Source organism: Polypterus senegalus, chromosome 1 (assembly GCF_016835505.1).
Source record: "Polypterus senegalus isolate Bchr_013 chromosome 1, ASM1683550v1, whole genome shotgun sequence".
NCBI classification, from domain to species: domain Eukaryota; kingdom Metazoa; phylum Chordata; class Cladistia; order Polypteriformes; family Polypteridae; genus Polypterus; species Polypterus senegalus.
Window position 1 is genome coordinate 331,319,808 of NC_053154.1, and position 16,887 is coordinate 331,336,694.

The 16,887-nt window shown below is 49.9% G+C and overlaps 1 protein-coding gene across 2 annotated transcripts in view; it reads left to right on the forward strand.

Annotated features, from left to right (window-relative positions):
• lsp1a (lymphocyte specific protein 1 a) overlaps nt 1-16,887 on the forward strand; it is a 91,654-nt gene that overhangs the window by 30,625 nt on the left and 44,142 nt on the right. For both annotated transcript variants that reach the window (XM_039738327.1, XM_039738336.1), the window contains exon 2: nt 15,153-15,299. In XM_039738327.1, coding sequence (XP_039594261.1) covers nt 15,153-15,299 — 147 coding nt within the window. The remainder of the gene's footprint in view (nt 1-15,152; nt 15,300-16,887) is intronic.

Genomic DNA, 16,887 nt, shown 5'->3' on the forward strand with positions numbered 1-16,887 from the left:
CTTCTGTGCCACATTCATTCTCGAACGGGGGCTTCTCTCTCTCTCAGTCTCTCCCTCTCTCTCCACGAAAACGCGTTCTCCAGTCATTTCCTTTCGGGGGTCTGCCTTTTCCTTCTTTGAAGTGCCTCCGATAAGAAGGAGCGCATTCCGCGAGCTCGTCCAGCTGCGACTGGCATCCCGTCCAGGGCGGCTTCCTGCTCCGCACTTTCTGCTGCCTTCGTCCTCGACCAGAAGTAAGATGAACATTCTGATGAGAAGAGACCACTGAGGCTAACGAAGCAAGTCAGTCCCCTCCAAAATGACATCAAGTCAAGTTCTGATGGCCTCTAAAGTCCTTCTGTCCGCCACACTGCTCGGTCACTTCTTCCATGTGCTGTGAAGAAAGGTAGAGTAGAGAAGATCCATCCATCCATTATCCAACCTGCTGTATCCTAACTACAGGGTCTCAGGGGTCCGCTGGAGCCAATCCCAGCCAACACAGGGCACAAGGCAGGAAACAAACCACAGGCAGGGCGCCAGTCCACCGCAGGGCACACACACACCAAGCACACACTAGGGACAATTTCAGATCGCCAATGCACCTGACCTGCATGTCTTTGGACGCAGACACGGGGAGAACATGCAAACTCCACACAAGGAGGACCCGGGAAGCAAACCCAGATGGGTCTCCTAACTGCGAGGCAGTAGTGCCACCCATTGTGCCACCCGTAGAGAAGATGAGTCCCGGATAAAGATGAACAGTGCAGTGTGCAGTGGGGAGACCAGGGTTCACATCCCGGCTCCTCTTGTCTGTGTGGAGTTTGCATGTTCTCCCCAAGTTTAGGTGGGCTTTGTCTCACACAGTCCAAAGATGGGCACCTTAGATGGACTGGTCATGTTAAACTGGCATGTGTGTGTGTTCACTATGGCATCCTGTCCAGGTGTTGCTCCTCCCCTGTGCCCACTGCTTCCCAGATGAGCTCTAGCTGCCCTGGCACACTGCTTTAGAAAATGGATGGATGGACAAGTAAAGCCATTCGAGACGCTCCCTGCTGGGCTCTCACTGGCTTTTGTTTATTCGCAGCGTGTGAGTAAACGTCTTGTCTGTCATCTATAGTGCCTTTCACTTGTATTGCTCCATTATACTGGATAGTGTGTCTCATAATAATAATAATAATAATAACAACGGAGACAGGGAGGAGGGTGACCACCCACATGTAGCACCCGCCTGGGTGACGTCTTGTGCCAGTACATTCACCACACATTAGCGATGATGTGATGAGAGAGAGAGAGAGAGAGAGAGGGCTGATTAGGGGGCCAGAATGACCACAGTGAAGGTGGGCAATTTAGCCAGAACATCGGGGTACCCGCTGCTCCTTCAGAAAGGTACTCTGGGATCTTTAGTGACCACCGAGAGTCAGGATGTCAGTTTTACGTCTCATCCTAAGGGCGCTGCCAGTTATTATAGCCCAGTGTGGTCCACGCACAGACCACGGGGTGAGTGCCCCCTGCTGGTTTCTCCATCACCTCCTCCAGAAGCAATCCAAGCTTCTCGTGGATGGCCTCCCATCCCAGTACTGGCCGGGCCCAAATATGCTTGGCCTTAGAAGGGTGACCTGTTCTGGATAGCAGGTGACCTGGCTGTATTACGCTGCCATCATAAAGTGCCTTCCACGCCCGTCTCTCCATCTTAAGTGCTGGTAAATTTTTTTCATTTTCGTTTTGACTTTTATGTGCTGTGCCTGCCATTTTTCTTCATCTATGTAATGTGTGAAGTAAAAGGCTGAGGTGACACGCAGTCCAGAGCGCCGTCCCGTCTGTTTAGTGAATCTTCTGATGACGTGAGGGTCCCAAACTACGACACCGCACAGATGTTTTTATTCCACACATCTTATTTATAGTTGGTTTTCTGTTGCAGGAAAATTTGACAAAACCCTCAAGTAGGCCTGGCAGACTGCTAAAGAGCAGCGCAGCGTTCACGATAAACCTGTTTGGGGCTCCAAGTGACACCCGATGCCTCCTCGCTCTTTTCCTTTGTTTGCACTAAGCTTTCAAATGAGACGCCAGAGTAGCACGGCCCCCCGTTTCTAAATCTTCCAGATTAACCTCTGGCCCTCCGTTTAGTGTTACACTGACAGCTTGGCAGAGCGTTTCTCGGTGGCGATTAGCGCGCATACCTGAGCGGGACGGGATACACGCTCGCTGCTCGCTGCTCTTTACGTGGCGCTCCTCCCACTTTTCTATTTCTTTTAATGTGGAAGTGAGCAGCAGACCCTCAGGGGAGCACATGATGGCACTCCTCCGGGCATTCGCTGGCAGAAGTCAGGGTGACGGGCAGCAAACGGTGAAATGAATAAATGGATGAGTACGCAGTGGGCTGCTGCTGCAGGATTATTACAGTAGGCTGCCCGGGATGTTTGCAGAGTTGTAGGCATGCGATGATGCCACCACAGCCCGCCAGCTTGAAAGAAGGGATGAGAGTGGATGGTATTGTGGGCTCAAAAAGGCAAACAGTATGGCGTCGAGGTTCAAACCCTGAAGTTGGGGGTTCGTATCCCATTTCTGACACCATGTGACCACAAACAAGTCACTTCACCTGCTCAGAAAAGAAGAGAAACCAGTCAGTAATGTAGAGGAAAGGAGTGCCAGGCGGGCACCAGTGCCATTAACACTGAGAAGACCTTGCTTGGCTGTTTGCTTCTCTCCTTCTGACTGATGTATTGTAGGCATTTACCTTCGTCTCTGCACCTTCTATACCCGCGGATACATGGCGCTTATAAACCAGTTTAAAGTATCTATCTATCTATCTATCTATCTATCTATCTATCTATCTATCTATCTATCTATCTATCTATCTATCTATCTATTATATAGCACCTTTCACTCTATCTATCTATCTATCATATAAGTGCCTTTCATATCTATCTATCTATCTATCTATCTATCTATCTATCTATCTATCTATCATATAGTGCCTTTCATTTCTATCTATCTATCTATCTATCTATCTATCTATCTATCTATCTATCTATCTATCTATCTATCTATTATATAGCGCCTTTCACTCTATCTATCTATCTATCTATCTATCTATCTATCTATCTATCTATCTATCTATCTATCATATAGTGCCTTTCACTTCAATGTATCTATCAATCACATTGTGTGCTTCATATCTTTCTGTCCAATCGAAGCCCAGGCAGGTGAAGGGGCTTGTTCGTGGTCACATGGTGTCAGTAGTGGGATTTTGACCCACGTCCTCGTGCTTTGAGGGTCCGGAGTCCTAACCACTACTGGAATTTTGGGTAGTGTTGCTGTAATCCAATTCAAAGCTGGGATTATTCCTTAAAGTTTCTGGGCCCGGTGAGTGATGATGCTGACACGTCCACATTTTCTCCATTTAGTAATGTAAATCAGTGGACAGCTGATCTTGGGTTGCACGTATCGCAATGCCTGCATTATTCTTGGATGTATTTGACGTTTTTGGACTTTTTGTGATTCGTAATATCAAACCAATCCAAACCAACCATCTTACAAGTGTAACTTTGCGGGTTTCCTTGGCATTCAGCTCTTTTTCTTTCTATCCCAGTTCAATTCCAGTTCCCATTCACAGTGCAGGGGAGGGCCCAGTCTAAGCGGTGCCCCTTTCTGTGGCACAAGGAGCACATCGGGCATAGACGTGTACAGTTTTGTTGTTTTTTGTTTTCTCAGTTCCCCTGATTTTGTATCCACACCTCAATCAGTTGATCAAGTTTTATTTCGTATAGCGCCTTTACAAAGTGAACCTCTGAATGTGTGTACCGTGTAGACGGCCGATTGCTGGTGAGTGGAGAAATCCCGGTGCCCGCTGAGGTGATGGCGACGCTGTGTTTTTCTCTCTGCTCGACTCGCCTCCTGATTTTCATTTTACACTCCAGACTCCTGACTCACTGATCCCCCCATTAAAGCCGACGCCTCCAGCCATCACTTGGTGCCACTTCTTCACAGCTGTACGTTTGTCACTTTGATTTCAAGCCACCAGTAGGGTCCTGTCTGTGGTCAGATCTTCATATGAGTGACTGGCAGAGCCACTAGAACTTGGTCAGGGCTCACGGCTCGACCATTGTGATTGTGACCCCCGTCTTCTTCTAATCCCACCCAACCTGGTGGTTTTAACCCAAGTGTCTTCTAATGAGGGGACAGGGTGACAGACAGGGCTATCTTAACAGCACCATAGAGACCCCCAGGCAAAGTAGTGCACTGGTACCCCTGTTATGATAGCAAAACCGACACATACATAGGCATGAGAAACACCTCCGGGCAGTGCCCATACATTACAATGACCTTGGTATCAGACATGGGAAGAGACAGACAGAGGACTGGGAGTTCTCCAGTGTGACACAAAAGGCGCTGTATTCACCCTAGAGGCTAGTGTGCTGGATGTTAGGGACATTGGCACAGACATGGTAGGAGTAGGAGCAGAATGGCAAGAGGGGTTGATGGTGTGATGATGTCCCAAAAATCTAACAAATAACAAGATCACACAACACTGGGGGGCAATGACATGATATTTAGGATGGGCAGCTTAGCCTGTATAAATGGGTGTGCCTACCTGAATTAAGTGTGCCACCTCTTGGTTTTCTGGGTTTGTGATTTTAAAACATAGGAGTGTTGCTGCCACGGTGAAGGTACATTTTGATGTCCCATCCATCCATATTATGAGCAACTGTGGCCCATTATGAGGTCATTGGATGCCACTGTGGCAGCACTCGTCACAAGACAGGAGCCAATCATGGAACATGGCACCAGGTCAAATTAGGGCCTACATACCCCACACACCTCTGAGGTGCCAGTCAATCCATATGGGATATCGAGAGTAATTAGGGCAGGAGTTGAACCCTGGACCATGCAGCTATGACGCAAGAGTGGCACTCAATCAACTCTGTTCTGTTCTGTTGTGGGCACCACTGATGGGCGGAGAGACAACACGTCTTCATTGTGGAGTGTGATGCCCCCCACATGTCTCCCTTCAGGTACTGCAGTTTGTCCTCCAACTTTAGGACCTCAGAAGAATTTTAACAAGAATGGGTCATTTAGCCCAACAAGCTCGCCAATCCTATTTGTTTCCTCCATCCGTCCATTATCCAACCTGCTACATCCTAACTACAGGGTCACGGGGGTCTGCTGGCGCCAATCCCAGCCAGCACAAGGTGCAAGGCAGGAAACAAACCCCGGGCAGAGTGCCAGCCCACCGCAGCTATTTGTTTCAGTTTTCCAAAATAAAATCCCAAGGTGTGCAGGTTAGGCTGACCAGTGACTTGAAATTGGTGCCCATGTGAGTGTGAGTGGGTGGCAGAGTGACTTCAGTCATAGCGGGCCAGGAGTGCCAGGACTCCTGTAACCCTGCGCTGGATGAAATGGGTGTGAGATTAGAATAGGATGACATAGGATGTTTATACGAGTATTCTATTCTATTCTGTCCTGTCCTGTTCTATTATATTATATTATATTATATTATATTATATTATATTATATTATATTATATTATATTATATTATACTCTGTCCTGTTCTATTATATTATATTATATTATATTATATTATTCATCAGTTCTTCAAGCCTGCTTATCCAAGCACTGGGCACAAGTCAGGAACAGTCCCTGGACAGGGTGCCAGTCTATCACAGGGTAAACACACACAGCATCGCCAGTCCACCTAACCTGCCAGTCTGTGAACTGTGGGAGGAAACTGGAGCACCAGGAGAAAACCCACCGGGATACGAGGAGAACATACAGAGTCCAAACAGATAGCAACTGGGATGCTAACTCCTGCCCTCCTTATTGTGAGACAGCAGGGTGCCACCTCTCTATTCTATTCCATTCTTTTCTAGGCAGCATGGTGGCTCAGCAGTAGACCTGCTGCCACACCATAAGGAGACCAGGGTTTGTATCCCTGTGTGGAGTTTGCATGTTGTCCTCGAGTTCTCCAGGTGCACCAGTTTCCTCCCATAGTCCAAAGACAGGCAGGTTAGGTGGATGGAGATGCTAAACTGGCCCAAGAGGGTGTGTGTGGTGTGTTTGTTCATCCTGCGATGGACTGGTGTCCTGTCCAGGTGTTGTTCCTCCATTACTCCCAGTACTTACTGGGATAACTCCAGTCTCCCATGACCCTGCTCAAGGTTAAGTGGTCTTAGAAAATGGTGTTCTTCTGGCTAATCAGGGTGGTGGTGGGGCAACATCGGGCACCAGTTAGGAAAAAACATTTAGACCAGGGCTCAGCCCAAAACAGCCAAACACACACACACACACACACACATCCTCACCTTAACACTTCAATGGAGTGATTTTGAAATCACCAGTTACTGTATATACTAATATACTAATGACAGAAGGAGGGCAGACATTCAGTGTTCAGATGGCCATTAAAGAGCTCAGTGATTCTCCTGCAGCCAAAGCCATCGTCTCCTTCGTCAGATGTCCTTCTATGTCTGTGCCACCGTCCCAAGTGTCTCTCATCTGCCTCAACCAAGGCCTGCACATTCAGACTGCCGGCTCGAGCTGCCACCTCACTAGGGGGTCCAAGGCAGCAGCATCTGTGTCACTCTTCCCACCTCTGGTTCAAAGTGCGCCCTCTCCTGGCTCCACGGGCTTCTTCAAAGGCTTCTTTAACTTGTGCAGGTGGCTCTGCCTCTTCTAGCAGTCCATGAACATCTGAGCAGCGCATCTCTGTCATGTCCAGTCCAAGAGTATAGCACATATTATATTATATTATATTATATTATATTATATTATATTATATTATATCTGCAGTGGGTTGGCACCCTGCCCAGGATTGGTTCCTGCCTTGTGCCCTTTGTTGGCTGGGATTGGCTCCAGCAGACCCCCGTGACCCTATTTGGATTCAGCGGGTTAGAAAATGGATGGGTGGATGGATTATATTATATTATATTATTATGGGTGGCACGGTGGCGCAGTGGGTAGCGCTGCTGCCTCGCAGTAAGGAGACCAGTGGGTTTGCTTCCCGGGTCATCCCTGTGTAGAGTTTGCATGTTCTCCCCGTGTCTGAGTGGGTTTCCTCCCACAGTCCAAAGACATGCAGGTCAGGTGCATTGGTGATTCTAAATTGTCCCTGGTGTGTGCTTGGTGTGTGTGTGTGCCCTGCGGTGGACTGGCGCCCTGCCCAGGGTTTGTTTCTGTGCCCTGTGCTGGCTGGGATTGGCTCCAACTCTCCCCTGTGACCCTGTAGTTAGGATATAGCGGGTTGGATAATGGATGGATTATATTATATTATATTATATTATATTATATTATATTATATTATATTATATTATAATGTAGTGCCTCGTATGTGATCTTTGGTGATTTCTTGGCTCCTCGTTTGTCTCATTGCCATCCTTTCCAGGGTTGGTTCCTGCTTGGCACCTCATGCCACCGGGCAAGACCCTGACTCCCTTCGTCTTTTAAGTAGATTATGTGACGGACAGATGTTGTGTTGTCAGGTCTGACGTGCCTGCTATTTCTCTTTGTTTGTTCACATCAGCCGTAGTTAATGGGATGCCAATGTGTGGCATTTCTGTCCCTCAGTCCCCGTCCCCGAGTCTTCAGGGTCGTCTCGTGTCCACGTGTGGCTCTCCACGTCACACCAGGGGCATCATAACAACATTATAGGCCCCTGGGCAAAGTAGTGCACTCGGACCCCCTACCCACACAACATACAGAGATTAGCATGGGGCCCCTGTGCTCGTGGGGGCATCTGCCCAGCGTGCCCAGGCATTAAGACGGCCTTGCGTCTCATAGATGGCACAGGAGAGGCTAACTGGTGAACTTGTGTAATGTGGGCAGACCCTCTCATCCCACCCAGGGTGTGCTCTGCCCAGGAAGGCTCTGATTCTCCTCAGGTGTGTGATGGAGCAGCAGGATCTCCAGTTTGAAGTCTTTTCATTTGATGTCATCACAGAGCAGACAACAAACTAAACTCAATAAAATGGCCAATGAAGGCTCCGCGTGTCACTTTGCTAGTGGAGGATCATTCAGAGTTCACGTCTTACCCTCTTATTGTCACCTTCTTTTATTAATGATGACATTGAGTTTGTGTTAAGTGGCGTCCCGACGCTCCTTTTCCTTTCGGTGGTCCGCGTCTCTCAGCCCGTGATGTCCGTCTATGGCAGTGTGGTGTAGTGGTTAAGGCTTTGGGCCTGAAACCTTGAGGTTGTGGGTTGAAATCCCACTACTGACACCAGTGTGTGACCCTGAGCGGGTCACTTCACCTGCCTGAGCTCCAATTGGGAAAAACAAAAGATGTTGTAAGTCCCCTTGGATAAAGGCGCCTGCCAAAATAAGCAATAGTGACGATGGCCCTGCGGTGTGACCTCATCCGAGCCTTGAAGACATCCTGTCAGCCGAAGGACCAGATGTTCCCTATAAAGGCCTCTCCCAAAGACACCTGGTGCAGGTACTCAGATTCCCGGCAGACGCGTCACGTGGGATGTGTGAAGCGGTGACTCTGCGGTGACATGCCTTTTGCTCGATGGCAGGCTCCCAGCTTTTTGGGATCATTAGAACTCCATCATCAGGGAGAATTTATTTCCTCATAAACAGCGAAGGTAATTGCAGGCTTTGGGGTTACCGTGGCAACGGCAGCTGTTTACCTGTGTTTTCCGCCATCCAGGTGCCTGCCGTTCCCCAGCGGTTGAAGTTCAGGTCCCACTTTCTTTTCTGTTTCTTCCCATTTCATAACAGGACATTAGCTGTCTGCCTGTTGTGTTGTCCCCTTGTCATTCACGTCTCCAGTTCCCAGGAGTCTCGGCCAACAATGAGCTCAGCGTTGTTGCCGCTGGCACAATGGGTCTCGTTGTCCTGCTTTTGAGCCTGCGCGCCAGGTGCCTCCTTGGCATCCGATTGTACAGGTGAGGCTCGGCACTCCCCACGTTTAGCTGGGGGTGTCCATGTAGAGGTGGGATGTGAGGACAAGCTTAAAATGAAGGTGCCAAAGTGGCTCTTCAGGGCAGTGCCAGAGGAGAACCATCCACATGAAGGTGCCAGAAAAAAAAAACATCATTAATAACAGGTCCCATAATCGTTATTGTCAGATTTGTGAAATTTCAAAGGATCCCTGATGCTTTAAGGACCCTCACTGCAGGCTCCCTTGATTTGTGGTGTCCTGATAGGTCACTCGCTGGACATTCTGGAACATTCTCAAAGCCCAAAGACCCAAATGCATAGGCAAAGAAGCCTTCACAGCATGATATGGAGCTACGAGGGACCCCACCACCCAGTAAAGAGTCTTTACATGACCAGGGGTGGGCAATGGGATTTGTAGGGAGGGCAACTCAGTGGCAAAATAATGGCAGAGCGCTAAGTCACAGCAAGTGTGAGTGAGCCTCCATGGAATCACGCCGACTACGCTATGGAAGCAGAAATAGAAACGGCAACCTTCTGCAGTAATCTGTCAACGTCTGCGTTATCAGGATGTGCATTGGCACAAATTTGAGTTGATCTCTGAGTCTGAATCCTTTGTTCGTCTGTTTTCCCAATAAGGTGATCGATATTCTGTAAATGTTCCAAAATGTGTTAAGAAAGGTGTATGAAAATGTCACTCACCTGTCCCAATGCGACCATAATACTCTTAGTGGGGGCACAAACGTTGGCCGGGTGCAGGAATGACAGATAAAATCTGGGAAGCCAGCTTGGTCGCCCAAAAAGTCCAACAAAAGAAACACCTCCTGGCGCTACATTGGCGAGATACAAACACAAACAGATTGGCAGGAATAAGGGCCCCCCAAACTGGGGGTAAAAGACGCCCCCTTCTGGGCAGTCAGGCTTCTTCAAGCGGATGAGCAGGAAGGGGCGGGGCTAAGTGCTCTCACTGGGCGGGTTCTCGGAGCTGCGGGGAGAGAAGAAGAGAATGAGAGCGACGGCGCCCCCTGCAGTCCCGGCAGGTGATTACACACCTCGAATGAGCCTCTTTATGAGACGAGCGTGCGCGACGAGAATCACAAGAGCTTTCGCCAATGCTAAACTACACACTTACTTACTGAGACCATGAATGACCCGCTGCCCCCCAACTGACTGTCACTTGTGGGCCCAAACCTGCGCTCGACATTCACCTGAGCCTTCGGTTCGATGAACGACGCTGACCTGATCTGCGGGTGTCCTCGGAGGCTCCCGCTTCCTGTCACACCCCTCCTTCAGTTTGTACTCGGCGAGAATTGAAACGAGCCGCGACCCCACGAGCTCTGCGTCGGAAAGGCGCGCTTTTCTTTCTTTCTTTCTTTCTTTCTTTCTTTCTTTCTTTCTTTCTTTCTTTCTTTCTTTCTTCATGGCCACATTCCCCTTCCCCCGCTTATCAGTGGGCACCTTGTGACCGGTCATCTGTGAGCTCAGCTCAGGTATTTTAATTGCAGCTCTGAGCGCGTCTGGGGGTGGTGAGGGGGGGGGGGTGGACGGCCGTTTCTTGCGATGTGGATGCGTACGTGACGAGTTAGCGGACAAGGCATATTTCTTTCTCATTCATCAACATTTAAATGTGTGGTGAAAAGTTACAAAAACATGGCGCTTTCAGGGGGTCCCACCAACAAAGCAAACACGCAGAAACAAATTATAATTAGTAGATGGTCACAATTTGCTTTCCCATTATCTGACATTTGCTTATTGCGCTGCCCCGCCATACTTCACGTGGATTTCTGTTTTGGGGAAACCGTAACCTGCGTGCAATCAATCCCGGTGCCCCGCTCCTTCCCAGCCTCCTGTCGATTTGGTTGGTAAGGAATGCTCGCCCCTGTCGCCACATGACGCTGCTTTATTTGAAACGTTTCCTGCGGGTGATCTTTTATGGTCACATTTCATTGTTTAGTTGATGTGTAGGTGTTAAGAAGAAAGAAAGAAAGAAAGAAAGAATTCAGAGGGTCCTTATTAAACTGACGAGGTGAACTCCTGCTCGATTTAGCGGCTGGTCTACAGGAAAGGCTGGAATTAGGATTGAGTCACCTGAGTCGCCAAATGTGACCGGTTTAAGATCGCGGAGATATTAACGAACAAACGCCGACACCAAAGTCTTTTTAGTATTGATTTGGTCGTTTGGTTTTCTGACATTTCATTTATTTAAATACTTTTATTTCTTTATCTGTTTTTCTGTTAATATCATTGTGTATTTTTTTATTTTGTGTATTGGCTTATGCGATGCTGCAGTTTCATTTTGAGATCACTGCTTTGCCAGGCTACCAGGACAGCACATTTAACGGCGACATTTTCAGGCAAAAGTTCTTTTTTACACATTACGACATAACAATACAAAAATGAGAGTAAACGCAATTAGCACATCGGGCATTTTAAAGCCACGCCTCCGTAACGGACACCCGTAATCGTCTACTTGACAATCAGATATCAAATTGTGCAAATACAGTTGGTCATTTAATAAACTGGGGCTCGTGTCTCAAATAATACTAAGGTGTCAGTGAGGGTCGTGGACTACAACGTCCGCTTCCACCGCGTGGTTTAATTAAACAACGGTGAGTGCCTTAAGTGTCAAGGGGTCTCAATGCGCATGCGTGACATCTATCTATCTATCTATCTATCTATCTATCTATCTATCTATCTATCTATTATATAGCGCCTTTCACATCTATCTATCTATCTATCTAGCTATCTGTCTTCATTAATCAATTTGATGATCCATTAGATATAAACGTGTGTCCACTGTATTTAAACTTCTTTTTTTTATTCATTTATTTGCATAAAGAAGGGCTTCTGGGTAACCAGCAAGCTGTGTATTGCCAGGACTTCTGAATCAGGACCCCTAGTGTGCGCGTTTTCCCAAAGGCCGCCATGAGACCCCCTTCTTCTAATGAGTTACCTTCCAGCCCTCAATGTCACTCATTCCAAGTGTGTTACGAATGATGATGATGGGTGTTTCAAGGCACTCTAGACTGGCTTTGTGTGCCCACCATGTGAGGTTGCCCACTCTTGGTAACAGAGAGGTGTCTTAGCAACAAAGAGAGGCGGATAGCTAGACAGACAGAACTTTATTTGTTGGTTGTCGGCCCATCTTTCTTTTTATCAAATCTACCCCCATATTTAATTCACTTTAGGGTCACTGAGCCCAAACCCAATGCTGGCAGTGCCAACCAAACAAACCACCTTCAGCGTGGCAGTCGGGAGAGTTTCTGTTCTCTTAATTCTTATCTTCAGATCACTCACATTGTGAAGTTCATTTTTTATACAAAGGCGCTATATAACATAACGACTAAGATTTGCTATGCCATCTCTCTTTTGACAGTAAAGCCCTTATTTATATTTCTTCATGTTTTATTATTTTGTCTCAGCCCAGGAGTTCTTTCTCTAAGCTCGGCCCACCTTGTCACACACCCGAGACCACCACGTTGTAACGATGCTGTCTGATGTCTGTGAGCCAATGTCAGGTGGGCTCCACCCCAAACAGAGCACTCAGTCCACTTTGTAAAATGTTTTCATCCAAAGCAACTCACAAATCACACTGACTCTTTAGCCCCCATAACAGACTTCCCTTTAGTAACCAATGCACGTTACATACAGTATAGCGCCTTTCAGGTTACGGGAGGGAGTGAGTGGCACTTCAGTCGTTCGGACAGCCCAGATGTTGGGCCTCTTTCAGGAGTGTCCAGCGTTGATTTCGGATTCTGACAGGAAGCCAGTGCCATGTTGCCAGCTGAGGGTGCCAGACATGTCACGGCCACTACAGCGCCATCTAGTGGGTACACAGAAACTATGGAGAGAGTGGCACGGTTTGGCAAGGCTGTGGACATGTTGGGCAGGAGCTAGAAAGAGAGACACGTGCTTACACACACACACACACACACACACACGCGTGTGTCCTCCCTTCCATTTTGCACCCCGGTTTGAGTTTCACTGATCCCGAGTTTTCTCAGCCGTGGGCTCCTTGGAATCCGAAGGCCTTTGGCCCCGGTGGGTGGGTCGCACGTATGCTGAGGACCGGCCTGCACAATTTACAATGGCACTAAATCAAGGCCCGTGAAGTCTGCTGGCCAGTGTTGCGGTTTCCATGGCGATGGCCCGGGCCGTGGCATTTCCAATGTGGAGGAAGCGGCGCTCGCTGGCGTGTAAACTCATTACGTGAGGAAGCAGAGGGCAGCTGGAGTTCACCTGGAGATGACGACTCTGCCGAGCCCAGCTGGCACATTCCAGGAGGGAAGTGAAAATCACTTCTGCTGTTTACACCTCCGCGGCACGTGGGCACACAACCAAAGAGGACCACGGGACGTGTTATTAACAAATCCGCAGTTGTGAAGCCACACATGTGTGCCGTCTTTATAAACTGGCAGCGACCTGCGGGAAAACGAGTCATGGGATCACAGCGCCACCATGTGGACAGCGAGGGGACGACTAGTGGCCCGATGAGGGGCACTACATACAGTGGCTGGGTGGACTGTGACCACTAGGGGGAGACTGGGCGTTGTGTGTCATCCACCCCAAGCGCTCATGCATTGTCACTCTGTCACTCGGTTTTCACTTCTTCATCGGTGATAAGTCATCAGCCAGTCACTGGGCCTTTCGAGGTGGTCCCCTCCACTGCTGACCCCTGACCAGTGGACTTGGAGGCAAGAGCAGTAAGGGTAGCGGGGGCTCTTCTTCCCCCAACTTTTTGGGGTTTGTGATTTTAGATATTCTGTGACATCATTGATGTCCCCCCAGCCCCAGTCTGTGACATCAAAGCCATATTCCCCAATCTGTGGTGTCGTTTTGGAACATGTGTGCCAACCCCACTCTGTGACATCAATCCTGTCCTCTCATTCCATGCTATCATTCCTGAACGATGTGACCTCAAACTCGCCACTCATTTTGTGACGTCAGTCCTGTCGTGATGTTAATCCTTCCCCCTAACTGTGCACCCCTCATTGCATCATGTCAACCCCACCCTCACATAATGTCATCAAGCCCACCTCCAGTCTGTGACATTAACCTCACACCCACACTTTGTGACGTCAGCCCCACACCCCCTCTCTGTGACATCACATTAGCACCCCCCCAATCTGTGATGTCAGTCCTGTCCCCTCATTCCTTGATATCACTCCCCCCTATGATGTCTCATCCGTTTTTCTCCCCTGTCCCTTCCTTCTGTGACATCAGTGCCACCTCTGGTCCATGACATCAAACTGTTCCCTCGTTCCATGACACATGCAGGGCCATTGCTCGAAGATGGTCTACAAGATGGTCATTAGCCCCTGGTGAGCCCCTCATTTCATATGCAGCTGTCTGTCTCACCAGGGGGCGCCGCTGAGTGTCTGCACAGCTGTTGGTGTGGATGCATCCTGTAGGGGGCGCTAATCAAAAACTCAGCAAGCACTGTGAATACCGGGGGGGGCATCCAGTCCTATGAGGTGGCAATGCTACCCGCTGTGCCATCATATTACCGTCACTTGTCACCACCATAGTGCACCTCCTTGGTGCAATGCCAAGAGTGGTGACTGGCATTTGAAAAAACAAATCATGGAGTAGCTGGTCACGTGTCACTTTTGGGCAGAGGCAGCGTCCACTCTGTGTGTGCCACGCGTTGCTCCCTTGCTAATGGCTTGAATGGCCACATGTCTTGCCCGACTGCCCACCTCCTCCTGTATTTTGGCTCAGTTTCATCAAATGCGGAGGTGTAAATCTGCTGGGCCAGCCAGGACTGCGGGGGTCCGTGCCACAGTGGCTGTCGGGCGCCCTTCCTGGGTGGTCGGCTCCCCTGTATGTGTTTATTGGTGTGATAAACTCGGGACGTTTACGCATTTCGGATGTCGAGCCGGCGGGGTGTTTAGACTGGAGCGGCCTGTCAGATGGCCTTCCTCCCACACGGAGGACTAAATGTGGTCAGCGATGAAGTGGGCCACGTGACCAGCGTCTTGGCACCACAGTCAGTTTACACCAGGTATGGATACCATGGCTACTTCTGGAATGTCCTGCATTAGGAGGCAATAAGGAGTGGCCGTCCACCACTAATGACTAGAAGAGGTGACCATGGCCTGGAATGCCAGCTGTTGTGTCTTCTGAGGTCCGATGATCAGCTGACAGCCGTGCCATTGCCACCTCACCTCATGTTCAGCTGCATTCGGTCACCTGGAGGTGGCGCTGCTGTTTCTAAACATCTCAGTGGGACAGCCAAAGTGGTCCTCGGCCTCGTACCCCACTGGTCACTCATTCATTTTGTTTTGTTTACTAACAGGCTGACCGCTCAGCGGAGTATCGAAGACGAAGAGGAGGTGGCGCGAGAGCAGCGGCGAAGGGCACGAGAGGAGCAGAGGAGTCTGAGTAACTACCACGACTCGAGCCCCGACGGCACAGACATCACATCCCCCAGAGAGGACAACCAGTGAGTGCCCTCGATGGTCGTTGAGCTCCTCTGCCGGGCTGACTGTCCGTTTCTGTGCCACTGTGGGTGTTCGCGGCCCCTGAGGGCACCATAAAGGGCACAGCGGTGGGCAGTGACATTTCAAGTGAAATTCCTCTAGGGCCATGCCTTTGCAGCCTGGTTGACTCATCGCGTCCTCCAGGAATCATGGTGGGGGGGGGGCGCTGGCACCTGTGGGCACAGACACACACACTCATGCACTGTCACATTAGTCCTCTTATGTACACACTTACCTGTCCCACCATGAATTCATAATCATACACATATGCATAGGGCCGTGCGAAGATACACACTTAAACAAATAAGGGCACAGGCGCACACCCGGAAATACGTGTACATGCACGGGCACAGCTACACACACAAACAGAGAGACACACTGGGTACCTGTCCACATGCCCAGACATACAGTAAGACACACAAGTGACCGACACACTCACTCACTCACACTCAAAATTAATGGGTATAAACACATGTGGCACAGTGGACAGCACTGCCGCCTCGCAGTTAGGAGACCCGGGTTTGCATGTCCTCCCCGTGTCTGTGTGGGTTTCCTCCCACAGTCCAAAGACATGCAGGTTGGGTGCATTGGCGATCCTAAACTGTCCCCAGTCTGTGCTTGGTGTGTGGGTGTGTGCCCTGCAGTGGGCTGGCGCCCTGCCTGGGGTTTGTTTCCTGCCTTGAACCCTGTTTTGGCTGGAATTGGCTCCAGCAGACCTGTAGTTAGGATATAGAGGGTTGGATAATGGATGGATGGATAAACACATGTGTGTGTAAGTACAATGGCACAAACGCACACCCAGAAATACACGCAGAGGCACACGCGTGCACCTCAGCCCCGGTACACACACACACACACACAGAAATTCAGACGTGCGAAAGCACACGCGTGCACGCACTGAGGTAGCCCGCCGAGAGCGCACACACCTGCACACGCACGCGCACTTGTAACCACACCCACAAATGCTCGACCACACGCCCGCGCGCACCGCCCGTCTCCGCTAGTGGGGGCCCCGGGCGCGTCCGTTCCTTGAGGCGGGGGTCCTCGGTCGAGCCCCATCGTCCGGCCCACTCCAGCGGGGTCACCGGCGGGTCGCAGCGGAGGAGTCCCAGCTGCTGCCGCTGCCTCATGACGCAGCCACAGAGGAATGCGCGGCGGCACGGAGCGCGGAAGCGGCGTCAGCGGAGGTGAAGGAGCCGCAGACAAAGGCGCCTCGTGTTCGGCTCGTTAACCCTTTCGGTCTGCCTCGCTTGAATTTTTTTTTTATTTCCCAGTCAGTTTTACAAGTGGTGTGCACGTGCGCGTGCGCGTGCGCCCGCGCCCCTATGTCGGTTCCGCTTTGTGCACACAGCCAGGAATGTAAACGCGCTGAGAGAAGTGACAGACTTCTAGGAGGAGGTGCAGGTCGGCACGGGGGTCTGATTAGGACCCTGCTCGGCGGTGTAGAGAATGTGGTACATGGGGTCCATAAGGGGCTCTCCTAAGTTTTGGTCAATGCAGACTAAAGTGCTCGCTCTGTCTCCTAGGGGGAAACCAAATGGTGGACAAAAG